Source organism: Chelonia mydas, chromosome 4, assembly GCF_015237465.2.
Source record: "Chelonia mydas isolate rCheMyd1 chromosome 4, rCheMyd1.pri.v2, whole genome shotgun sequence".
NCBI classification, from domain to species: Eukaryota; Metazoa; Chordata; order Testudines; family Cheloniidae; genus Chelonia; species Chelonia mydas.
Genome location: NC_057852.1, coordinates 91,260,603 through 91,287,121, shown reverse-complemented (window position 1 = coordinate 91,287,121; position 26,519 = coordinate 91,260,603). Strand labels below are relative to the sequence as shown.

General features: G+C 46.0%; 1 protein-coding gene across 7 annotated transcripts in view; it reads left to right on the top strand.

The window, feature by feature from the left end:
• Positions 1-26,519, top strand: part of DCUN1D4 (defective in cullin neddylation 1 domain containing 4) — an 83,001-nt gene that overhangs the window by 13,225 nt on the left and 43,257 nt on the right. For 3 of the 7 annotated variants that reach the window (XM_037897800.2, XM_037897801.2, XM_037897805.2), the window contains exons 2-3: positions 3,538-3,608; positions 23,822-23,861. The exons of 2 other annotated variants lie outside the window; for them this stretch is intronic. In XM_037897800.2, coding sequence (XP_037753728.1) covers positions 3,538-3,608; positions 23,822-23,861 — 111 coding nt within the window. Of the gene's footprint in view, positions 1-3,537; positions 3,609-9,475; positions 9,480-17,209; positions 17,213-23,821; positions 23,862-26,519 lie in introns of those variants that run through there. 2 more of the 7 variants (XM_043544392.1, XM_043544389.1) reach the window with 2 other exon arrangements.

Genomic DNA, 26,519 nt, shown 5'->3' with positions numbered 1-26,519 from the left:
AAAACAATTGTTCAACATTTTCAGCTCATTTACTCTGTACGTTCTGTTACTCTTGTCAAGGTTCCCTCTCCACTCTGAACTCTAGGGTACAGATGTGGGGACCCGCATGAAAGACCCCCCTAAGCTTCTTTCTACCAGCTTAGGTTAAAAACTTCCCCAAGGCACAAATCCTTTCTTGTCCTTGGATGGGTACTGCTGCCACCACCAAGTGTGTTAGACAAAGATTCAGGAAAAGGACCACTTGGAGTTCCTGTTTCCCTAAAATATCCCCCCAAGCCCCTTCACCCCCTTTCCTGGGGAGGCTTGAGAATAATCTACCAACCAAATAGGTAAACCAGATTCTTAAAAACCAGAACTTTATTATAAAGAAAAAAAAGTAAAAGAAGCACCTGTGTGTAATCAGGATGGAAGGTAACTTTACAGGATAATCAGATTCAAAACACAGAGGATTCCCCTCTAGGCAAAACTTTAAAGTTACAAAAAAACAGGACTAAACCTCCCTGTAAGCATAGGGAAAATTCACAAGCTAAAAACAAAAGATAATCTAACGCGCCTTGCCTTATTTACTTATAATTTATATATTACTTATATTTACATATTTTGCAATATTGAGACTCATTTTAGGATGATCTTAGGAGAAGGAGTTTTCTGACCTGATCCTTCTCTGCTTCCCCAGAGAACACACAACACAGAGCACAAACAAAGACTTCGCCGCCGCGCCCCCCCCCCCCCCATTTGAAAGTATCTTCTTTCCCCATTCTTCCTTTTGGTCAGGTGCCAACTAGGTTATTTGAGCTTCTTAACCCCTTAAAGGTAAGGAGGAATTCTAGGCTACCCTTAGCTGTATGTTTATGACAACTTTAGATACTCAGTTTAACTCTGTGTGGAAATTTCACCTAGCAACAGAGAAAAGAAAAATATTTAGATTGTGAAATCCTCAGGGTAGGGATTGTGTCTCACTATATTTGGACAGTGCCTTGCACATTATGGCTGCTACTGTAATACGAATGATCAGATTTTTTTAGTAGGAAAACTGAGTATAAAAGGACAAATTGTAAGGAGGGCTCAAGAAGAAATTTAGTACCTGAAACTATTTTTTACTCATTTTGATTGAGGTGTCCAGATCCTCCTTGAATGACTTGCATTACTACTATTTCACATCTTTGGAAAGAAGGTATATAGGTGATACTGCATGCACCTTGTGATGTACCGAAGGTTCTCCATCGCCATCTCACAGTTGCAACAGTTGTCATTTCAGCAAATGATAAAGGAACTGGTTCTTTTGAGACCATCAGCAACATTGCTTTCATTCTCATGGTAGCAGTGTGCTTCAGGTGCATGGTTCCAGTCCGTAAAGGTTTTTGGATTGAGACTACTTTTTAAACAAGAAGTCAAGGCCCAGTCTGCTTTGTGGCAGTAAGTGTACTTACCACCATGTTTCAAAAAGGTCCATAAATGTTTCTTTTTTAGTGAGTTTGGCTGTTGATATTTCAGCTAGTCTCTTTTAAAGAAATTTCTTCTGATTTTGCTGTTCTGTCCCTTTGTTTTTAGAATTACTATATTAAGTAGAAAAGGATTACTTGTGGAACCTTAGAGATTAACAAATTTATCTGAGCATAAGCTTTCGTGAGCTACAGCTCACTTCATCGGATGCATCCAATGAAGTGAGCTGTAGCTCACGAAAGCTTACGCTCAGATAAATTTGTTAGTCTCTGAGGTGCCACAAGTCCTCCTTTTCTTTTTGCGAATAGGCTGCTACTCTGAAACCTATATTAAATAGATTATTTATATAGAGTAGCTCAGTTTTTGGCTTTCACTGTGCAATTTTTTTGATCAGTCTTGTTTGGCTGGAAAAAAATCAGGGTAAATCAAACAATGCGAGAGAGAATCTAGCCAGTATTGTTAATAGAGCATAGTAATAAGATGTGGTCTGCCCTTGAATTAAGCTATACTAGGTATGGTGAGGAACAGAATTATAGATCAGCAAAATTATTCCTTCCAGCCAAGGTACTGAATTAAAAACTATGACTTTGTGTCTCTGAAATGTTAAAAACACTATTTTATCCACTATTATGAGAGAATTCCAAATCCATGCATAATGTAGATTATTAAAGAGTTGGGACTTCCCTCAACTACACTTTTTCACTTACAGCAGTGTTCCTCTTATGAGAATAATCAGAATTGTCCTGTACTTTTATATAGACTTAGTTTGTAATGTCTCACATACCTTACCTATGTACTCTGGTTTCCATAGAGTGTGTATTTTGAAGACTATTTTAGAATATTAAAGATGGAGGTGTGGAAATTATATTTTTTTGCTATTTTCTGTGACCGTTTTATTTGTTCAGAAGCTGGAGAGAGACAAATGAAATGTTCCTATGCAGAAATGCTTTAATATAATGACTGGTATTAGTAGTGTGACCATATGTCCTGATATTAGGAGCTTTGTCTTATAAAAGCAACTGTGCTCCCCTCCTCCCCTAAAAAAGTCCTGATTTTTCACACTCGCTCTCTGGTCACCCTAGGTATTAGTGGATCCTCCAGGTAAAATTCTTTTATGCAGGAGGGTTTATGCTGGTTATATGGTTGATATCTCTTTGACTGTTCTGAGAGGGCTGTTCAGATAGTGTTGTACAAATGTTCACTACCATTTTTGGTCTCATTTAAGTTCATAGAGCTACTTATCACTACATTTGGTAATGTTTGCATGATTAGTCCCAAATAGGATGCTTCTCAGGTTATGCACTTTGGCCCTGGACTGTGCTTCACTACTGACAAAGGTTAACTTTTGCTAGCTTTGGATCTTGGCATACTTTTATTTTTAGCAAGAATATTACGCTTTGAATACATGGAAGAATTCCATTGACTTAGTGTTAGACATGAAGGAGCCTTAGGCATGGGGAGGAGTTTTAAAAACATAAATATAAACTCAGGTTAAGAATCTTGCATGAGACATCAAAAGTAAGGAAATACAAAATTAATGTTTTCATTCCTTAGCTAGGTATTGCTGCTTTGTGCCTCTTGTATCTGTAGGCAAAAGTCAGCATAGGTCTTGTATAAATGTTTCCCATCGCTTTCGTTGGAGAATATGTACTTGCATTTATATTAATCTGACTAACTTAAAAATGTAATGTTTGTGATAGTTAATCAAATTTTCCTAGAAGGAATGTGCTTTGGCTATTGACTTACCATAGGGATGGATGGGAAAGTGAGAGGATAGGTAGAGTGAATTTAATTTTGCCTATGGTGGAGGAGATCTGTGTGTGATAAAAATACATAGAATTTCTTGTAATGAGTTGCATTTACTAATTCCCATGCTGTGGCGAAAATTGTACAGTCTCTTTCCCCAAAGAGATGGGGAGAGCTTTTTATTGATGTTACGAAGCCTGAGTGAATACTTGTCATCAGAGCCTGGTAGTGGGTTTTTTTAAAAAAGAAGAGAATACATAAAATCTTGTTTCTAGCAGTAAAAACTATATTCCATAGTGTAATTTAAACCAGGATAAGAGACAAAACTAAATTTTATTTTTCCTCTAGATTTTCAGCTGAACTCTCATCTATCAACACTGGCAAATATTCACAAGATTTACCACACCCTCAATAGGCTGGTAATGACTTGCAATCTTCTCTATATTTAATAGCTAGTTATTTACTCTTGAATGCATTTATTTGTGCTATGAAATATTATTATACTTAAAAGATTTTTTTTCTTTTCTTGTGGGAGGGCAATGGGTTTGGGGGAATCCACATTAAGGTTTCACAGTGAACTGTCACTTCTTGTGCTTTGATTGCTTTAGGTTGCATGTGTATGCACAAGAGGTCAAAATTAAGATATGGCTGTGTCCAGTGGAGCCCTCGTCTCAGTATATGTACATTACGGTATGCATGGAAGCATGTGTGAAAACTGCATTGTTCCTTTTGCTTACAGTTTTCATCAGTGTGAGGCTCCTTACAGTAAATGTGGGAAAACACACTGTAAACACTTCCGTCCATTTAGAGCAATACAAAGAATGAGGCATGGGCTGTTGATGATCCTTGCCTCCTTCACTGAACAGTCTCAGTATTTTCCACAGAATAACTAGCCATCCATACTCTTACAGTTTAGGGCAACTGCACCTGTATTTCCCGCAGTGGTCCACGCACTGTCAGGCTTTCAGTTACTCAGTTTTTTCTCCTGGATGGATACACATGTCTCTCCCCCTTCTGACTAGAGTATTTTTAGGCTGCACAGATGCCTGTCTTCACTGTGCATGTCCCAGCACAGATAGGTTGCTTGAGAACACCTGCTTGCTTTTCTTTAGGGATGGTTACCACTTTTAATTGCTGCAATTGTAAGGTGCCACACAGCACTTTCTGTGCAAGCCTACTTTATTTGTAAGGTAAAAAGCATTACAGAGAAAACATTTAAAACAGTAAAAGAACCCAAATGGGTGCTAATAAGCTTACCAGAATTAACCACAGCCCTAACATGGATTCTGACAGGAGCTGTTCTTTAATCTCCTCACCTAAGGAGATTTCTTATGGTTACCAATTTATTACAGCTTCAGCTCAGAACAAGCACCCAGTCTTATGTGACCTCAGTAGGCCAACTCCTTCCAAACCTATTTTAAGGATTGGGGCTTTCTGTAAATCAAGGGCCATGTCCATTTTCTGGATCAGGAAGAAGGCCATGAGCCAGTTTAATACCAGGCTGTTTTATTTAAAAACCTTTTTTGGTCTGTTGGTTTCTGGAGAAAGCAGTTTGAACTAGTATATATAAACTTTTCTGGGGAGGTGGTTTCTCTGGAAATGTTACAATCTTGGTGAATTTGCCGAATTATCCCCTGGTGTTCTCCTATTTACCTTTCCCATGGCAATACACACAATTCCACATACATAATTGATTTTTAATGAAACAATGAACTCCAAAGATGTTAAAATGAATTCATTAAGGTTTAATTTAATACAATATGTTTATTTAAGGTATTGAAGGAAATTTAGAGCATTATATCTTCCTCCTACAGAAGTGGGTGTAACTAGCAGGCTGGCTGACACCCTAGTGGAACCCACTAATTGAATCAGGGCCGACGCATTCTTCCTGAAAGTGCGGGGGGGGCATGAAGCCCCACCCCCTCTGTGGCTCCTCCCTTGTCTCCCTATTTCCCCTGAGATGCTGGCCAAGCTGGAAGCTGGAGCCGGGCTTGGGAGCTTCCACATGCCCAGGGTGGGGAGGAACCTGAGAGCAGCCCCCAGCCTGTGTCCTTGCCCCCCAGACTCTTCACCCAGGGCAGGTGGAAGGTCTGTGGCTCCCCACAGCTGCCCAGGCTCCCCAGGCTGCTCTTATCTGGGCCAGGCTCCAGCTTCTGGCCTGGCCAGGGGCAGGCCTCAGGGACTGAAGACCTGCAGCCAGGCTGTGGTAAGAACTGCAATGGCAGATGTGGGAAGCCATGTACCCTCCATCTGCCCTGTCTGGGGGGAGGGGCATAGACTGAGGGCTGCTCTCGGCCCACCCTGTCCTGGGCAAGTGGAGAGTCCCCAGCTTGGGGGTGGAGGGGGTGGAGAGGAGGTGCAGGGGGCCAAGCCCATGGCGAAAAGTGGACGGGCCAGGCCCATCTACTTTGAAAAGTGGGAGGGCCATGGCCCCTTGGCCCCCCCCACAGCCTGTTCTGGCACCCCTGGACTGAATGCTTGGACAGATTTATTTCCTGGATGGCGGTTTTGTTAGTACCTTTTGTAATTTCATGTTTAATTTGTTTAGGTAACAAACATTTTGCTAGCACGCTAGCATATTTTCTTTAAAAATTTGTACAGCATCGTTGCATAACCGTTCTACACAATATCTTTTTTTAGAATCTATGAAGCTGATCTGTTACACGCCCCTTCTTACTCTTGTTGTTCCACAACTTTTGGGTGTAAACTTGAGACCTAATGTTCCCCACTTACATCTCCCATGTCTCTTGGTTGTCCAAGTGGTCAGCCGCCTCAGTTCTGGATTGAGGTTCCCCAGCCCCCATGGGAATATTACATTTGAGCCATTCTTTGGCTCAAAGGGAAAAATAGAATCATAGAATATCAGGGTTGGAAGGGACCTCAGGAGGTCATCTCGTCAAAACCCCTGCTCAAAGCAGGGCCAATCCCCAACTAAATCATCCCAGCCAGGGCTTTGTCAAGCCGGGCCTTAAAAATCTCTAAGGAAGGAGATTCCACCACCTCCCTAGGTAACCCATTCCTGTGCTTCACCACCCTCCTAGTGAAAACGTTTTTCCTAATATCCAACCTAAACCTCCCCCACTGCAACTTGAGACCATTACTCCTTGTTCTGTCATATGGTACCACTGAGAACAATCTAGATCCATCCTCTTTGGAACCCCCCTTTCAGGTAGTTGAAAACAGCTATCAAATCCCCCCTCATTCTTCTCTTCTGCAGACTAAATAATCCCAGTTCCCTCAGACTCTCCTCATAAGTCATGTGCTCCAGACCCCTAATCATTTTTGATGCCCTCCATTGGATTCTTTCCAATTTTTCCACATCCTTCTTGTAGTGTGGGGCCCCAAACTGGACACAGTACTCCAGATGAGGCCTCACCAATGGTGAATAGAGGGGAATGAACACGTCCCTCGATCTGCTGGCAATGCTCCTATTTATACAGCCCAAAATGCAGTTAGCCTTCTTGGCAACAAGGGCACACTGTTGACTCATATCCAGCTTCTCGTCCACCATAACCCCTAGGTCCTTTTCTGCAGAACTGGTGCCTAGCCATTCGGTCCCTAGTCTGTAGCAGTGCATGGGATTCTTCCGTCCTAAGTGCAGTACTCTGCACTTGTCCTTGTTGAACCTAATCAGATTTCTTTTGGCCCAGTCCTCTAATTTGTTGAGGTTCCTCTGTATCCTATCCCTACCCTCCAGCATATCTACCACTCCTCCCACTTTAGTGTCATCAGCAGTGTTGCTGAGGGTGCAATCCATGCCATCCTCCAGATCATTAATGAAGATATTCAACAAAACCAGCCCCAGGACCGACCCTTGGGGCACTCTGCTTGATACCGGCTGCCAACTAGACATGGAGCTATTGATCACTACCCTTTGAGCCCGATGATCTATCCACCTTTCTATCCACCTTATAGTCCGTTCATCCAGCCCATACTTCTTTAACTTGCAGGCAAGAATACTGAGGAGATCGTATCAAAAGCTTTGCTAAGGTCAAGAAATAACACATCCACTGCTTTCCCCTCATCCACAGAGCCAGTTTTTTTTTTTTTTTTTTTTTTTTTCATAGATATTTAGGTCAGAAGGGACCATTATGATCATCTAGTCTGACCTCCTGCACAACGCAGGCCACAGAATTTCACCCACCACTCCCACAAAAAAACCTCACACCTATATCTGTGCTATTGAAGTCCTCAAATTGTAGTTTAAAGACCTCAAGAAGCAGAGAATCCTCCAGCAAGTGATCCGTGCCCCATGCTACAGAGGAAGGCGAAAAACCTCCAGGGCCTTCCAATCTGCCCTGGAGGAAAATTCCTTCCCGACCCCAAATATGGCGATCAGCTAAACCCTGAGCATATGGGCAAGATTCATCAGCCAGATACTACAGAAAATTCTTTCCCGGGTAACTTGGATCTTGCCCCATCTAAAACCCATCACAGGCCATTGGGCCTATTTACCATGAATATTTAATTACCAAAGCCATGTTATCCCATCATACCATCTCCTCCATAAACTTATCGAGTTTAATCTTAAAGCAAGATAGATCTTTTGCCCCCACTACTTCCCTCGGAAGGCTATTCCAAAACTTCACTCCTCTGATGGTTAGAAACCTTCGTCTAATTTCTAATCTAAATTTCCTAGTGGCCAGTTTATATCCATTTGTTCTTGTGTCCACATTGGTACTGAGTTTAAATAATTCCTCTCCCTCTCTGGTATTTATCCCTCTGATATATTTATAGAGAGCAATCATATCTCCCCTCAACCTTCTTTTAGTTAGGCTAAACAAGCCAAGCTCCCTGAGTCTCCTTTCATAAGACAAGTTTTCCATTCCTCGGATCATCCTAGTAGCCCTTCTCTGTACCTGTTCCAGTTTGAATTCATCCTTCTTAAACATGGGAGACCAGAACTGCACACAGTACTCCAGGTGAGGTCTCACCAGTGCCTTATATAACGGTACTAAGACCTCCTTATCCCTACTGGAAATACCTCTCCTGATGCATCCCAAGACGACATTAGCTTTTTTCACAGCCATATCACATTGGCAGCTCATAGTCATCCTATGATCAACCAATACTCCAAGGTCCTTTTCCTCCTCCGTTACTTCTAGTTGATGCGTCCCTAGCTTATAACTAAAATTCTTGTTATTAATCCCTAAATGCATGACCTTACACTTCTCACTATTAAATTTCATCCTATTCCTATTACTCCAGTTTACAAGGTCATCCAGATCCTCCTGTAGGGTATCCCTATCCTTCTCTAAATTAGCAATACCTCCCAGCTTTGTATCATCTGCAAACTTTATTAGCACACTCCCACTTTTTGTGCCCAGGTCAGTAATAAAAAGATTAAATAAGATTGGTCCCAAAACCGATCCCTGAGGAACTCCACTGGTAACCTCCCTCCAACTTGACAGTTCACCTTTCAGTAGGACCCGTTGTAGTCTCCCCTTTAACCAATTCCCTATCCACCTTTCAATTTTCCTATTGATGCCCATCTTATCCAATTTAACTAATAATTCCCCATGTGGCACCGTATCAAACGCCTTACTAAAATCTAAGTAAATTAGATCCACTGCGTTTCCTTTATCTAAAAAATCTGTTACTTTCTCAAAGAAGGAGATCAGGTTGGTTTGGCACGATCTACCTTTTGTAAAACCATGTTGTATTTTGTCCCATTTACCATTGACTTCAATGTCCTTAACTACCTTCTCCTTCAAAATTTTTTCCAAGACCTTGCATACTACAGATGTCAAACTAACAGGCCTATAATTACTTGGATCACTTTTTTTCCCTTTCTTAAAAATAGGAACTATGTTAGCAATTCTCCAATCATACGGTACAACCCCTGAGTTTACAGATTCATTAAAAATTCTTGCTAATGGGCTTGCAATTTCTTGTGCCAATTCCTTTAATATTCTTGGATGAAGATTATCTGGGCCCCCCGATTTAGTCCCATTAAGCTGTTTGAGTTTCGCTTCTACCTCAGATATGGTGATGTCTACCTCCATATCCTCATTCCCATTTATCATGCTACCATTATCCCTAAGATCCTCTTTAGTCTTATTAAAGACTGAGGCAAAGTATTTGTTTAGATATTGGGCCATGCCTAGATTATCCTTGACCTCCACTCCATCCTCAGTTTTTAGCGGTCCCACTTCCTCTTTCTTTGTTTTCTTCCTATTTATATGACTATAGAACCTTTTACTATTGGTTTTAATTCCCTTTGCAAGGTCCAACTCTACTTGACTTTTAGCCTGTCTCACTTTATCCCTACATATTCTGACCTCAATAAGGTAGCTTGCCTTACTGATCCCTCCCTTCTTCCACTCCCTATATGCTTTCTGCTTTTTCTTAATTACCTCTCTAAGATGCTTGCTCATCCAGCTTGGTCTACAACTCCTGGCTATGAATTTTTTCCCCTTTCTTGGGATGCAGGCTTCCGATAGCTTCTGCACCTTTAATTTAAAATAATCCCAGGCCTGCTCTACCTTTAAACCCATAAATTCTTCAGTCCAATCCACTTCCCTAACTAATTTCCTTAATTTTTGAAAGTCAGCCCTTTTGAAATCAAAAACCCTAGTCGCAGATTTATTTTTGTTAATCCTTCCATTCAGTTTGAACTGAATTAGCTCATGATCACTTGAGCCAAGATTATCCCCTACAACCATTTCCTCTATGAGGTCCTCATTACTCACCAAGACCAAATCTAAAATGGCATCCCCTCTAGTCGGTTCAGCAACTACTTGCTGAAGGAATCCATCAGCTATCGCATCTAGGAAAATCTGAGCCCTATTATTATTACTAGCACTCGTCCTCCAGTCTATATCTGGGAAGTTAAAGTCTCCCATGATCACACAGTTTCCATTAGTATTTACTTTATTAAAAACATTAAAAAGGGCTCTATCCATATCCAAATTAGATCCCGGCGGTCTATAGCACACCCCAAGCACTATCCCAGGGGAGGCTCTAATAGTTTTCTTCCCCAATTTAATTTTTGCCCAGACAGACTCAGTCATACCCATTTCATCGCTTCTTATTTCTTTACATTCTATCTTATCATTGATATACAGTGCTACTCCACCACCTTTACCTTTATTTCGGTCTTTCCTAAACAGCACATACCCTTCAATACCTGTAGCCCAGTCATGACTACTATTCCACCAGGTCTCTGTTATACCTATGATATCTGGTTTCACTTCCTGCACCAGTAACTCTAGTTCCTCCATTTTGTTACCTAGGCTCCTTGCATTAGTGTACAAACATCTTAATTTTTGCTGTTTAGCCTCACTCACATTCTGTACCCTATTAGGCACGGTTATTTTACTACCAGTATAACCTATTAGACTTGTATCTACACTGCCCTTCCTCCTACCTACAGCTGTATCCACTCTTACTTCATTTTCTTTCCACTCTATGCTGAATTCTGGCGTGGAGATTACCTGGACATCTCCCAACCATCTCCCCCAATTTCCTAGTTTAAAGCTCTCTTAATCAGTTGTGCCAGCCTCCATCCTAGAAGTCTATTTCCTTCCCTACTCAGATGAAGTCCATCCCGAGAGAACTGTCCTCTATCCATGAATGCCTCCCAATGGCCATACATCCCAAAGCCCTCCTTATAGCACCACTGCCTAAGCCATCTATTGATAGTCATAATCTTGTCACACCTTTGTTGCCCTTCTCTAGGAACAGGCAGAATCCCACTAAAGATCACCTGAGCCTCAATTTCCTTAAGCGTCCTCCCCAGCCTAGCATAGTCTCCCTTAATACTTTCCAGCGAGAATCTAGCCGTATCATTTGTTCCCACATGAAGGATAATTAGGGGATTCTTTCCCGCTCCCTTTAGAATCCTTTTCAACCTCAGGTCTACATCCCGTATCTTAGCACCCGGAAGACAGCACACCCTCCTATTTTCTGGATCAGCTCTGGTTACAGGCCTATCTATTCTTCTCAGTAAAGAGTCCCCAATCACATAGACCTGCCTTTTCCTAGTGACGGTGCTATTCTCCAGTCTATCCCCTGTTCCCTCTGGCTGCAAGTTCTTTCCATTCCCATTCTCCCTTGTAATCCTTTTTAACCCATCCTGTATCCTCCTGGGGCTCATATTTGGTGTAATCTCCATTAACTCTTCCCCTTTTCCTATAGGACTAACCTCTCTTCTCTTCTTCCTTGCCCTGTCACCCTCAGTGACTACCTGCTGAGCCCCTTCTTCATTTTCCAACTCTGCAAACCTATTCTTAAGCTCTATTTCTCCTTCACTAGCCCGCCTTTTCCTCTGCCTAGTTCTTTTAGTCACATGCTTCCACTGACCACTTTCCTCACCCAGTCTCCCCTCAGAATTCCCTAGTCCTGCTTCCATCTGCAAGTCTGAGCTTTTCCCTTCAGATACCTCATGTCTTTGCTCCATAATCTGCTCAAACCCCTTCCTAAACTCTACCAGACTTTCCACCTGCATCTCCAAACCTCGGATCTTTTCCTCCATCAGCTCTATCAGACGGCACTTCATGCAGACAAAACTCTTACCAGGTGCCCCCTCCAGGATCATGTACATACCACAGCTTCCACATCCAGTCATCTTCATTGTGTCATCTGCTACATGGGTCACTCCCACTGCCACCTCTGTATCTGTCATATCCTTTCCACCTAAATCCTGTTAATCTGGGAAACACAAACCACACCAAAACACCACCACCCACAGCAAAACCAAACCCCACACGAGCACCACAAGACAAACTCCCCTTTCAAACTCCCACTCAAACTCCCCTGTTTACAGCTCTGTTTGCTAGCTCCTGTGCCGCTGCAGCTGTCTGTGCCGCTGCCTGACTGGCTGCTACCTTTATAGGACCCCTAGTCAGTGAAGCCCCGCCCCCTAATCAGGGCTCAGCTTCTCTCCCAGCACAAAGCCCCTACAAGCCTCTGCACATACAAATACTACCAATACAAAACCAAGCACACACAAATACCTTCTCCTCCAACAGAACTCCCACTCAAACTCCCCTGTTTACAGCTCTGTTTGCTAGCTCCTGTGCCGCTGCAGCTGTCTGTGCCGCTGCCTGACTGGCTGCTACCTTTATAGGACCCCTAGTCAGTGAAGCCCCGCCCCCTAATCAGGGCTCAGCTTCTCTCCCAGCACAAAGCCCCTACAAGCCTCTGCACATACAAATACTACCAATACAAAACCAAGCACACACAAATACCTTCTCCTCCAACAGAACTCCCACTCAAACTCCCCTGTTTACAGCTCTGTTTGCTAGCTCCTGTGCCGCTGCAGCTGTCTGTGCCGCTGCCTGACTGGCTGCTACCTTTATAGGACCCCTAGTCAGTGAAGCCCCGCCCCCTAATCAGGGCTCAGCTTCTCTCCCAGCACAAAGCCCCTACAAGCCTCTGCACATACAAATACTACCAATACAAAACCAAGCACACACAAATACCTTCTCCTCCAACAGAACTCCCACTCAAACTCCCCTGTTTACAGCTCTGTTTGCTAGCTCCTGTGCCGCTGCAGCTGTCTGTGCCGCTGCCTGACTGGCTGCTACCTTTATAGGACCCCTAGTCAGTGAAGCCCCGCCCCCTAATCAGGGCTCAGCTTCTCTCCCAGCACAAAGCCCCTACAAGCCTCTGCACATACAAATACTACCAATACAAAACCAAGCACACACAAATACCTTCTCCTCCAACAGAACTCCCACTCAAACTCCCCTGTTTACAGCTCTGTTTGCTAGCTCCTGTGCCGCTGCAGCTGTCTGTGCCGCTGCCTGACTGGCTGCTACCTTTATAGGACCCCTAGTCAGTGAAGCCCCGCCCCCTAATCAGGGCTCAGCTTCTCTCCCAGCACAAAGCCCCTACAAGCCTCTGCACATACAAATACTACCAATACAAAACCAAGCACACACAAATACCTTCTCCTCCAACAGAACTCCCACTCAAACTCCCCTGTTTACAGCTCTGTTTGCTAGCTCCTGTGCCGCTGCAGCTGTCTGTGCCGCTGCCTGACTGGCTGCTACCTTTATAGGACCCCTAGTCAGTGAAGCCCCGCCCCCTAATCAGGGCTCAGCTTCTCTCCCAGCACAAAGCCCCTACAAGCCTCTGCACATACAAATACTACCAATACAAAACCAAGCACACACAAATACCTTCTCCTCCAACAGAACTCCCACTCAAACTCCCCTGTTTACAGCTCTGTTTGCTAGCTCCTGTGCCGCTGCAGCTGTCTGTGCCGCTGCCTGACTGGCTGCTACCTTTATAGGACCCCTAGTCAGTGAAGCCCCGCCCCCTAATCAGGGCTCAGCTTCTCTCCCAGCACAAAGCCCCTACAAGCCTCTGCACATACAAATACTACCAATACAAAACCAAGCACACACAAATACCTTCTCCTCCAACAGAACTCCCACTCAAACTCCCCTGTTTACAGCTCTGTTTGCTAGCTCCTGTGCCGCTGCAGCTGTCTGTGCCGCTGCCTGACTGGCTGCTACCTTTATAGGACCCCTAGTCAGTGAAGCCCCGCCCCCTAATCAGGGCTCAGCTTCTCTCCCAGCACAAAGCCCCTACAAGCCTCTGCACATACAAATACTACCAATACAAAACCAAGCACACACAAATACCTTCTCCTCCAACAGAACTCCCACTCAAACTCCCCTGTTTACAGCTCTGTTTGCTAGCTCCTGTGCCGCTGCAGCTGTCTGTGCCGCTGCCTGACTGGCTGCTACCTTTATAGGACCCCTAGTCAGTGAAGCCCCGCCCCCTAATCAGGGCTCAGCTTCTCTCCCAGCACAAAGCCCCTACAAGCCTCTGCACATACAAATACTACCAATACAAAACCAAGCACACACAAATACCTTCTCCTCCAACAGAACTCCCACTCAAACTCCCCTGTTTACAGCTCTGTTTGCTAGCTCCTGTGCCGCTGCAGCTGTCTGTGCCGCTGCCTGACTGGCTGCTACCTTTATAGGACCCCTAGTCAGTGAAGCCCCGCCCCCTAATCAGGGCTCAGCTTCTCTCCCAGCACAAAGCCCCTACAAGCCTCTGCACATACAAATACTACCAATACAAAACCAAGCACACACAAATACCTTCTCCTCCAACAGAACTCCCACTCAAACTCCCCTGTTTACAGCTCTGTTTGCTAGCTCCTGTGCCGCTGCAGCTGTCTGTGCCGCTGCCTGACTGGCTGCTACCTTTATAGGACCCCTAGTCAGTGAAGCCCCGCCCCCTAATCAGGGCTCAGCTTCTCTCCCAGCACAAAGCCCCTACAAGCCTCTGCACATACAAATACTACCAATACAAAACCAAGCACACACAAATACCTTCTCCTCCAACAGAACTCCCACTCAAACTCCCCTGTTTACAGCTCTGTTTGCTAGCTCCTGTGCCGCTGCAGCTGTCTGTGCCGCTGCCTGACTGGCTGCTACCTTTATAGGACCCCTAGTCAGTGAAGCCCCGCCCCCTAATCAGGGCTCAGCTTCTCTCCCAGCACAAAGCCCCTACAAGCCTCTGCACATACAAATACTACCAATACAAAACCAAGCACACACAAATACCTTCTCCTCCAACAGAACTCCCACTCAAACTCCCCTGTTTACAGCTCTGTTTGCTAGCTCCTGTGCCGCTGCAGCTGTCTGTGCCGCTGCCTGACTGGCTGCTACCTTTATAGGACCCCTAGTCAGTGAAGCCCCGCCCCCTAATCAGGGCTCAGCTTCTCTCCCAGCACAAAGCCCCTACAAGCCTCTGCACATACAAATACTACCAATACAAAACCAAGCACACACAAATACCTTCTCCTCCAACAGAACTCCCACTCAAACTCCCCTGTTTACAGCTCTGTTTGCTAGCTCCTGTGCCGCTGCAGCTGTCTGTGCCGCTGCCTGACTGGCTGCTACCTTTATAGGACCCCTAGTCAGTGAAGCCCCGCCCCCTAATCAGGGCTCAGCTTCTCTCCCAGCACAAAGCCCCTACAAGCCTCTGCACATACAAATACTACCAATACAAAACCAAGCACACACAAATACCTTCTCCTCCAACAGAACTCCCACTCAAACTCCCCTGTTTACAGCTCTGTTTGCTAGCTCCTGTGCCGCTGCAGCTGTCTGTGCCGCTGCCTGACTGGCTGCTACCTTTATAGGACCCCTAGTCAGTGAAGCCCCGCCCCCTAATCAGGGCTCAGCTTCTCTCCCAGCACAAAGCCCCTACAAGCCTCTGCACATACAAATACTACCAATACAAAACCAAGCACACACAAATACCTTCTCCTCCAACAGAACTCCCACTCAAACTCCCCTGTTTACAGCTCTGTTTGCTAGCTCCTGTGCCGCTGCAGCTGTCTGTGCCGCTGCCTGACTGGCTGCTACCTTTATAGGACCCCTAGTCAGTGAAGCCCCGCCCCCTAATCAGGGCTCAGCTTCTCTCCCAGCACAAAGCCCCTACAAGCCTCTGCACATACAAATACTACCAATACAAAACCAAGCACACACAAATACCTTCTCCTCCAACAGAACTCCCACTCAAACTCCCCTGTTTACAGCTCTGTTTGCTAGCTCCTGTGCCGCTGCAGCTGTCTGTGCCGCTGCCTGACTGGCTGCTACCTTTATAGGACCCCTAGTCAGTGAAGCCCCGCCCCCTAATCAGGGCTCAGCTTCTCTCCCAGCACAAAGCCCCTACAAGCCTCTGCACATACAAATACTACCAATACAAAACCAAGCACACACAAATACCTTCTCCTCCAACAGAACTCCCACTCAAACTCCCCTGTTTACAGCTCTGTTTGCTAGCTCCTGTGCCGCTGCAGCTGTCTGTGCCGCTGCCTGACTGGCTGCTACCTTTATAGGACCCCTAGTCAGTGAAGCCCCGCCCCCTAATCAGGGCTCAGCTTCTCTCCCAGCACAAAGCCCCTACAAGCCTCTGCACATACAAATACTACCAATACAAAACCAAGCACACACAAATACCTTCTCCTCCAACAGAACTCCCACTCAAACTCCCCTGTTTACAGCTCTGTTTGCTAGCTCCTGTGCCGCTGCAGCTGTCTGTGCCGCTGCCTGACTGGCTGCTACCTTTATAGGACCCCTAGTCAGTGAAGCCCCGCCCCCTAATCAGGGCTCAGCTTCTCTCCCAGCACAAAGCCCCTACAAGCCTCTGCACATACAAATACTACCAATACAAAACCAAGCACACACAAATACCTTCTCCTCCAACAGAACTCCCACTCAAACTCCCCTGTTTACAGCTCTGTTTGCTAGCTCCTGTGCCGCTGCAGCTGTCTCATCATAGAAGGCAATTAGGTTAGTCAGGCATGATTTGCCCTTGGTGAATCCATGCTGACTGTTCGTGATCACTTTCCTCTCCTTGAAGTGCTTCAAAATTGATTTCTTGAGGACCTGCTCCATGATTTTTCCAGGGACTGAGGTGAGACTGACTGGCGTGTAGTTCCCTGGATCCTCCTCCTTCCCTTTTTTAAAGATGGGCACTACGTTAGCCTTTTTCCAGTCGTCCGGGAGCTCCCCCGATCGCCATGAGTTTTCAGAGATAATGGCCAATGGCTCTGCAATCACATCCGCCAACTCCTTTAGCACTCTTGGATGCAGTGCATGGACTTGTGCTCGTTCAGCTTTTCTAAATAGTCCCAAACCACTTCTTTTTCCACAGAGGGCTGGTCACCTCCTCCCCATGCTGTGCTGCCCAGTGCAGTAGTCTGGGAGCTGACCTTGTTTGTGAAGACAGAGGCAAAAAAAGCATTGAGTACATTAGCTTTTCCCACATTCTCTGTCACTAGGTTGCCTCCCTCATTCAGTAAGGAGCCCACACTTTCCCTGACCGCCTTCTTGTTGCTAACATACCTGTAGAAACCCTTCTTGTTACTCTTAACATCCCTGGCTAGTTGCAACTCCAGTTGTGATTTGACCTTCCTGATTTCACTCCTGCATGCCTGAGCAATATTTTTATATTCCTCCCTGGTCATTTGTTCAAGCTTCCACTTCTTGTAAACTTCTTTTTCTGTGTTTAAGATTGGCAAGGATTTCACTGTTAAGCCAAGCTGGTCGCCTGCCATATTTACTATTCTTTCTACATATCAGGATGGTTTGTTCCTGCAACTTCAGTAAAGATTCTTTAAAATACAGCCTGCTTTCCTGGACTCCTTTCCCCGTCATGTTATTCTCCCAGGGGATCCTGCCCATCAGTTCCCTGAGGGAGTCAAAGTCTGCTTTATTGAAGTACAGTATCCATATTCTGCTGTTCTCCTTTCTTTTGTCAGGATTCTGAACTCGACCATCTCATGGTCACTGCCTCCCAGGTTCCCATCCACTTTTGCTTCCCCTACTAATTCTTCCCTGTTTGTGAGCATGAGGGAATATGTCAGGGCTGCCTCCTTGTGCAGTGGCTCTCAAACAAGCACTGCTTTTAACAGCAGAAGTGTTGGGCCAGGGAGTGTCTTCAAACCTTTCCCATAGCCAAATTCCTTTCTTTGTCCCACATCCCCTGAGGTTGCAACCCAGAGACTCTGCTGGGCTCACCTTAGCTCTTCTGGGGGTAGGGGAAGGAGTATTGATCCCCCACTGGGGTGGCTTTTTGTTCCCCACACTCTGAGTCAAGGTGAGCAGAATTTCCTCTCTCACCTGGGGGAGACCATCGAGCAGTCAGATGCTGTGGGAAGATGTTCCCTTTCTTTCTTGGCTGTAGTTACCTTTGTAATTTCCCAAGTAGCTGTCTTAACCTTGCTTGGGCATTTCCCACCCTGTGGTCGGTGTTATATAATTGGCAGCATGCTGCAGCTGCCTCAGTCTCCCTACTTTTGGCTGGAGACATCGCCATATTTTGCTCCATACTGCTCCGGGTCCTTTTGAAGGGTTGGCAGAGAGCTTAATTCCTTTATTCGGGGCCCAGTGAATTTTCTTTCAAGTCAGTAGTCTTGTCCTTTCTTTGAAGCAGCAGGCAATCTCATCCCCTTCCTCCTAAGGTGTTTGTAGATGCTGGGGTTGCAACCTGATTCTTTTTGGACACTAACGGGGAATGGGACTCCCTCTTCCCCTTGTAAGCTATGCTGTTTGCATTTTTGCTTACATACTCTCGTCTGAATTAGGCTAACTGAGAGAGTCGTTTACTTTTTCTGTTTTCAATGCTATAACATCATTTTCTAAAAGCAAAGAATATGGAATATCTGAAAATACCTTACACTTTCTAGGTCTGTATAGAAATTTGTGCTGTAAGTAGAATGAAGGCATTCACACCAGGAACCTTAACTCGCATTTCACACTATGGCAGCATTTGATGGGGCTTCACTATATGGGACTAAACTATAATCCTGGCTGTCCCCATATCTCTGCATACAGTGAATTTATCTCCATTAACCACCACTGTCTGCTCCCACTGTCACTGGGATGGATTTGCACCTCTGAAGGTGCAGCTAGACATGTTTGCAGTGGTTTAGCATGAACATTATATGCTTTTGGCAAACTGGCTGTGTGACTTTCTCCCTCTGGAGGTTCAGTCACACACCTAACTCTGTGAGGTTGAGGTGCAGCTGGCTTTCCCAGCACTGCAATGGCACTCAGTGGGTGTTGTGAGCATTCTTGGACAAAGTGACCCTGCTGGCCACCTGTGGCACACCATTTCTCCTCCTGATCCAGGGCTTTTGAGAATTGGTTTCCCTCCCTGTTGCTGGGCGACAACTCACTGGTGCAGCGCCACCTGTCAGTTTTCCTGGGAATGAGCTCTTTCGGCCAGGAGCGCCCTCTGCAGGCCGATGTCTCGCCTGCCGCTGGTCCCTGTGTCCCTCCCGGACCCCTGTGCCCTCCTCGTCAGGGTTCCGCCCAGGCAGTAACCCACAATCTGAGTCGCCCCACCCAGGGGATCCCCCAACCTCCACCTTGCCTCAGTGGCCACTGCCAGTCAGCATCTAGCCCCCGCTCCCTGGGTCAGACAGCAGTCTACGAACCGCTGATCATCAGCGAGGGGGATTGGACCAGCTGCCTCTGGGCTGCCCCTCTGCAGCCCCAGTATCCTTTCATAGGCCTTTCACTGGGCCTGCAGCCTGGGGCTTTGCTAGGCTGGAGCTCCCCAGCTCCCTCTGCCCTTCCCCAGCACAGCTCCACTTCAGGTACCCTGCTAGGACCTTTTGTGTGTCCTTAATTAGGCTTGCAGCCTGGGGGTTTGCTCGGCTGGAGCTCCCCAGCTCCCTCTTCCCTTCCCCAGCACTGCTCCACCCTAGGTGTTCTTCTTAGCTTCCTAGGCAGCCAGGTCCTTCTCTCTCTAGGGAGCTAGAGAGAATGTCTGTCTGCGCTTCTGGCCCACAGTCCTCTTATAAGGGCCAGCTGGACCCTGATTAAGCTGGCCACAGCTGTGGCTGCTTTCCCAATCAGCCTGCTTTTCCCATTCACAGCCCTCTCCTGGGCTGCTTTAACCCCTTCAGGGCAGGAGCGGGGTAGTCACCCTGCTACACGCCCCCTTGGGTGCAGGTCTTCGCTTGGGCCCGATTTCTGCCCTCTGATTCAGTTCCCTTCCTGTTAGTCAACCTGGATTTAATAGAAAACTTATCTGCATATTGATCAGCCCATTTCCCAGGTATGGTTAGATTTCTGGAATTTTGTCTGTTAACCATGATTTCAGGTTAGGGTGCCAGAATTTATAGAATTGTTGTTCTATACCTATTATTCATAGGCCTCATTGATAGTGGTACTCCTCCAATATACTTCCCCACGTCCTTACATAACCATTATTTGATTTGAAACATCAGCATAAGTCATGTCTTTATTTCTGAATTCCCTGTACTCTTCTAACAAAGCTTGTTTCCAGCTTTCATAATCTTTATAGTCCGCCCTTCCAATTAGGATAAAAATGTCCAAGACCTTTGTCCCAGGCAGTAGTGGAGCCAGGTATCTTACCATGTGCTCCTTTCCCACTTTATTCAATTTACATCCTATTTCAGAAATGTGTAGGGACACATCCATTTCATCCCTCTCCCTAAAACAAGGAAATAGATTAGAGTCTGCACCACTCACCAATACAGGTACCTGGGGGGGGCTGGCTCCACTTGTTAGACTTTGGTTCTGCTAGCATGGTCTTTCCATTTTACAGTAATGTTGGTGCTCCCTATTCTTCTCTCTCTCTCTCCTCCAGCTGTTGCTGGTGCTTCTCTTACTGGTGCTGGTTCTCCTTCTGTTTTTTCTTGTACTGACACTGCCTTCTCTGGTCTGCGAGCTGCTGGGTTTCCAGACACATTCTGTCCCTCTTCTGCTCCAGCTGTTGAGCTGTCCATCACTCCTGTTGCAGTGGTGTAGATGGAGCACAGTTGCTGTCATTGCCAGCTTCGTCCCTCTTTTGGGCGTTGGCTCCAAGACTCACCCCGTCTGCTGGACCCTCTGTCAACAGGCTGGAGGTTCTTTGTGAATCTGGACCATCATTCCTCAACTGATCATTAGAATACAGCAAATTTATTGGCTATGATTTTGTCTGGTCCTCAGTATTGATCTGCCTTTTTTTGCCTAACTCAACCAGCTGATTTTTCTTCAGCTATTTATAATTCACTTTCCCTGTTTTTTTCTCTATTATTCCTTTCCTGAAAAGACTATTGAGACCTTTGTGCTTTTTTTCCCTGCAGTACTTGCTTTTACTGTTGTTGGCACTTACGCAGTTTACATTGTTGCAGCATTCCACTACTAACCATACACATCATAGTTCAGGGTAACTACATCTGTATTTCCCTTCAGTGGTCCAGTAAGGGCACCCACTCTCAGGCTTCAGCTCCCCAGCTTTTGCCTCTTTTGAAAGATGACATGCAGCCCTCTCCCTTTTGACTGGAGTGTTTTTAGGCTGCACAGTTTCCTGCCTTCACTGTGTATTTCTCAGTGCAGACGTTTTGCTCAAGGATGCCTGCTTGCTTTCTCTTCAGAGACGGTTAACAGGTGTAATTGCTACAGTTATAGGGTACTGCACAGCACTTACCATGCAAGCATACTTATTTTTAAGCTAAAAAATTACTGTATAGAGAAGACATATTAAAAATAGTAAAAGAACCTACATGCATGCTAATAATAAGCTTACCAGAATCAGCATGGATTCTGACAGGAAATGTCCTTCAATCCTTCACCAAGTGAGATTCCTTATAGTCAGAGGTGAAAGTAAGCCGGTATGCCCCGATACGGCGTACTGGTAAGAGCCGGTGCGCCATACCGGGACCAGCTTTCCTAGGCGGCAATTTAAAGCCCTGGGGTAGAGGTGGAGGGGCTGCGGCGGGGATTTAAAGGGCCCCAGAGCTCCAGCCCCAGCTACCGCCCCGACCCTTTAAATCCCTGCTGCCGCTACCCCAGGGCTCGGGCAGCAGGGCTCAGGTGGGGATTTAAAGGGCGCCGGAGCTCCAGCCGCTGCTACCCCCTTCCTCCCCCCGGGGCCCTTTAAATCCCCACCTGAGCCCTGCTGCCTGAGCCCTGGGGTAGCGGTGGCGGGGCTCAGGTGGGGATTTAAAGGGCCCCGGAGCTCCAGCTGCCGCTACTGCCCCGGCCCTTTAAATACCCCCTGAGCCCTGCTGCCGAAGCCCTGGGGTAGTGGCGGCGGGGCTCCGGAGGGGATTTAAAGGGCCAGGGCGGTAGCGGCTGCCGGAGCCCCAAGCCCTTTAAATCTCCGCCTGAGCCCTGCTGCCCAAGCCCTGGGGTAGCGGTGGCGGGGCTCTGGCGGGGATTTAAAGGGCCCTGGAGCTCCAGCTGCCGCTATCGCCCGGGCCTTTAAAGTGGATTTAAAGGGCCGGGGCGGTAGCGGCGGCTGGAGCCCTGGGGCCCTTTAAATCCCTGATGGAGCCCGGCTGCCGCTACCCCAGGGCTCCGGCAGCAGGGCTCAGGCGGGGATTTAAAGGGCTCGGGGCTCCGGCAGCCGCTACCACAGCGGAGCCCCAGGCCCTTTAAAGCTCTGCCAGAGCCCAGAGTCCCGGGGTAGTGGTGGCAGCCGGGAGCCCCCAGGGCTCCTCAGTGATTTAAAGGGCCCAGGGCTCCGCTGCAGTAGCGGCAACTTGCCCCCTGAGCCCCAGGGTTCCCAGCCGCCTCTGCAGCTGGTAGCTCGGGGGTGATTTAAAGGGCCCCGGGCTCCCAGCCGCCACTACTGCAGCTGGAGCCCAGGCCATTTAAATCAAGATTTAAAGGGCCTATGGATTTAAGGCCTTGCTTCTTCTCGTTGAGGCCATGCCCCCTGCTCAGGACTCCGGCGTACCGGTAAGTCCTCTAACTTACTTTCACCCCTGCTTATAGTTACTAGTTTATTACAGCTTCAGCTCAGAACAAGAACCCAGACTTATGTGACCTCAGTAGGCCAAGTTCTTCCAATCCTATCCTAAGGATTAGGGCCTTCCATGGAAAAAGGGGCCCTGTCCATTTGCTAGATCAGGAAGACGGCCATGAGCCAGTTTAAAACCAGGCTATTTATTTAAAAAACCTTTTTTTTGGTCTGTTGATTTCTGGAGAAACCAGTTTGAACTAGTATATGTAGACCTTTCTGTGGAGGTGGCTTCTCGGGAGAGGTTACAACCTGAGTAAATTTGGCTAATTATCCCCTGCTTTCTCCTATTTAACTTTCCCATGGAAACACAGTTCCACAGTAACACATTCATAATTGCATTTTTAATGAAACAATGAACTCTAAAGATGTTAAAACTAAGTCAGTAAGGTTTAATTTCATTAAATTAAGTTTATTTAGGGTACTTCAGGAAGTTTAGTCTGTTATATCTCTCTCCTACATAAGTGGGTATAAATAGTGTGTTGGCTAGCACCTTAGGAGAACCTATTGGCTTTTTGTTTGGGCAAGTTTATTTCCTGGATGGCAGTTTTGCTATTTTATACTTCCACATTTTCCTGTTTAGGTAGCAACCATTTTGCAAGGAAGCCAGCATATTTTCTTTAAAAATTTGTACAGAGTTGTTTGATCATTCTGCATAATATCTTTTTTTAGAACCTATGAGGCTGATCTTTTACATTTTTAATCCAATGAACTCCAAAATATTTAAAGTAATTCATTAAGGTTTAACTTATTTAATAAACTTTATTTAGGACATAGTACGCAACTGTTAGTCTGAGACACATACCCACCCAAATCCCACCCCCACCCCCGTTAGCTGCACACTTCATGAGCTTAGTGGAAAATGTATTGTGTGTTCAGAGTATGATTTTTCAAAAGTTCATAACGCAGTCAAATCTCAACTAGTTTTCCTGGGAACATATAATGGTACTTTTCCTCAAGACCATTTCCGTGCCAAATTTCAAATTTTTGCTGCCAGCTGCTTCAACACTAAAGCTGTTCAAAATAGCATTGCCAATTTTTTTTCCCCTACAGTGAGCACATTTGTGTTTCACTATCTTTTTTTCTCAAAATAGCTGACCAGTTTTTGCTCAAGCTTTCAAATATTTTAAAAAGAGCACTCCTGGGTAGTTTCCTCACCTGGAAAATTTCAACTCATAAGGGTAATGCTTCAGAAAATTAAGAACTGAAAACTGGGTTAGAATGGAAACCATTGTGCAGCCTCAGCTGTTGCAGTTGATAGTGTTTCTGTCATAATGAAAATTATTTGGAGTACTATATCAAGTGATAGTTGAAAACACTGTTATAGAGCTTTATATTATAAAGGATACCATATCCCTTAACTGCATTGATGAAAATGTCTTACTTACAGAATCTGACAGAAGACGTTGGTCAAGACGATCACCAGACAGGTACTTGATAATTACTTAATTGAAATATACTGTAGGAATTTAAGCATGCATTCTAAAAGAAAACTAACTAAAATGATTAGTTCTAATATGTTAAATGGCTAAAAGGGGGATATCTACTAGAAAATAATAAAAACAGTTTGTTTTCAAAAGCAGTGTTTGGAAAAACAGCTGTGCTTCTAATTTCTCCAACTGTGAATGGTTCCTGTATGTCTCAATGACATCTGCCATTTTACTGCTACTTCATAACAGGAATTTGCTAGACCAGTGTTGCTCAAATGCGCCCACCGTGGCCGCATGTGGTCCCCAGGGGTTTTTCTTGCGGCCACGGCCTCCTGGGTGATGATTGCGGGGGTGGTGGGGCGAGCAGCAGTCCCTCCCTTGGAGCAGCTAGCAGGGTTTGAGCCTTGTCCCCTCTGGAGACACAAACACTGAAGGGTCAAGCAGCCAGTGAGTTCCCCACCTTCCTGGGGGTGGTGGAGTCAGGCTTCAGTCCTGGGATGGCGGGAGGTAGACTCCATCTCCAGGGCTTCAGACTCCATCTCCAGGCTCTGGGATCTGTCTCTGGGCTCAAGGCTTCGGGCTCTGTCCGCCAGCTGCACAGTGGTGGGCTCCAGCCCTGGCCATGTGGCAGTGGGCTCTGGCCCCAGGCTCCCCCTGCCACATGGCCCCAGGCTCACCCCCTGCCATCACTCCAGCCCCCGCTGCCTCCCCCAGGCCTCCATTCATTCCCTCTAACACCTTTGGCCCCGCTGCCTCCCTATCCACCTCACCATTCAGGGCTTAATTTGTATCCTGGCATGCCAGGACTGAGTAAGTCTGCTGTGAAAAGTGATATTTGTATGTTTGTTAATATCACTTTTCACAGCAGACTAAGGCTATGTCTACTCTAGCACTTTCATCAGTTGGTGTGAACAAAACACCCCCGACCAACAAAAGTTTCACAGATAGAAGCACTGGTGTGGACAGCAGTATGTTGGCGGGAGACGCTCTCCTGCCAACATAGCTACCACCACTAATTGAGGGTGGTTTAATTATGCCGCCAGGAGAGCTTCTCACACCGGCATAGAGCAGCTACACAGGAGACCTTACAGCGGCACAGCTGCAGCAGTACAACTGTAAGGCCTTTAGTGTAGACTTAGCCTTAGTAGCTAGTTGGGAAGCTGTGAAAAGTGATATTAACATACAAGTATCACTTTTCACAGCAGCAGACTTACTACCCAGCAAGTCTAAAAAAAAAAAAAAGGGCAACCAAAAAAGCAAAAGAAAAAACAACAAAAAAGACAAGAACGTGCAAAGCACCTTATTTGTATTTCTAGTCTGTTTAGGTCTAGTAAAGAATAGAAACAACTGTACATTATTTTATTATTGCAAAAAACCCTACATAAATCAATTACAATGATTTGGACATGTATATGTGCATATTTATTGGTTTTTCCTAAAGTTAATTAAGTATTTTAGGAAAAATTGTCAGAGCGGCCACCAGCAAGAGTTGGTGGCTGCACTCTGAAGCTGCTAAAAATTTTGTTGTGAGCACCCCTGCGCTAGTCTCTATCTATACACGACTCTCGCTTCTGGGATATAGGTTCTGAGCACAAGACTAGCAGAATCCCCCTTGCTGTTAAGGTGTTGGACTCTTGTGAGCTGTAGTGGGAATAGAGCACAACTCAGGCCCCCACTGGCCATTATGTGGTACCCCTTTCTGCACTTCAGACACTCCATAAGCTTTTTCTTGACTGGGAATGAGGAAGGAATCTTGCTTACAGAGACCTGAACCTCTCTCTTTGTTATTTGAGTTCTTTTCCATATTCCAGTGATATTTGATGGGTACGATTTTTTGGTTCTAACCCTGTCTTCTAACTGGGTCCAGCAGAGTTCTTTGAATTCATGAGCCCCTTGTTTTGAAGGCCTGGCATAGTTGTGACGTTGTTCTCTGTTAACTGGCACCAGCGTTTTCTTACGTGGCTTGATGTCTTACCAGTTTTTGGTGCCTGCATTAGTGCTTGTTTCTATTGAGCTGGTGCTGTCTTTGATACACAGTCCCTTTCTCTTTAATTTTAGGTATGGTATCTAAAGAGGATCATTTAGTGGCCTCACACCTTGATCATGTAGTAGAACAGTGCCTTAAGACTGACCATGTTTGTTATGTTATCTGCTTCAGAAGTGTTAGTTCTGTTTCATATGTCATCTTGAGCACTGAAGAAAAGTAGGGAGTGCCTGTAAATTCTCGAGACACCCCAGGAAGATTCTTGTAAGTCCAGTGTATGGTCAACATTGAGCAATTAAAAAGGCAAACTCTTGAAGCTCAGGGCTGAGTTGGCCAGGACTGCTGAGTGCTAAGATTCAGAGCAGACCTGTCTTCCACCCTCCCTGGTAAGCCTAGTGGGATCGCTTCACCACTGAAGTGCCTTGCACCATCAGCAGAGAAGGGCTTCACAAGATGTTGTCTCCTGAATGCATTCAGGGCCTTGGCATTTGAAGTTGTTGATGCCTAGCTGTGGTTCATCAGATGAAATGAAGCCTCTGTACGAGAGGCTGAGGCAGGTGATGTTGAGGAATCAGAAGCTTCCCAGTGTGCGTATGACAAAACCCATAACTCCATCTCCACATTGAGGTCTCAGGATTTCCTCTTCCTGTATCCATATGCTGGAAGTGGAAATG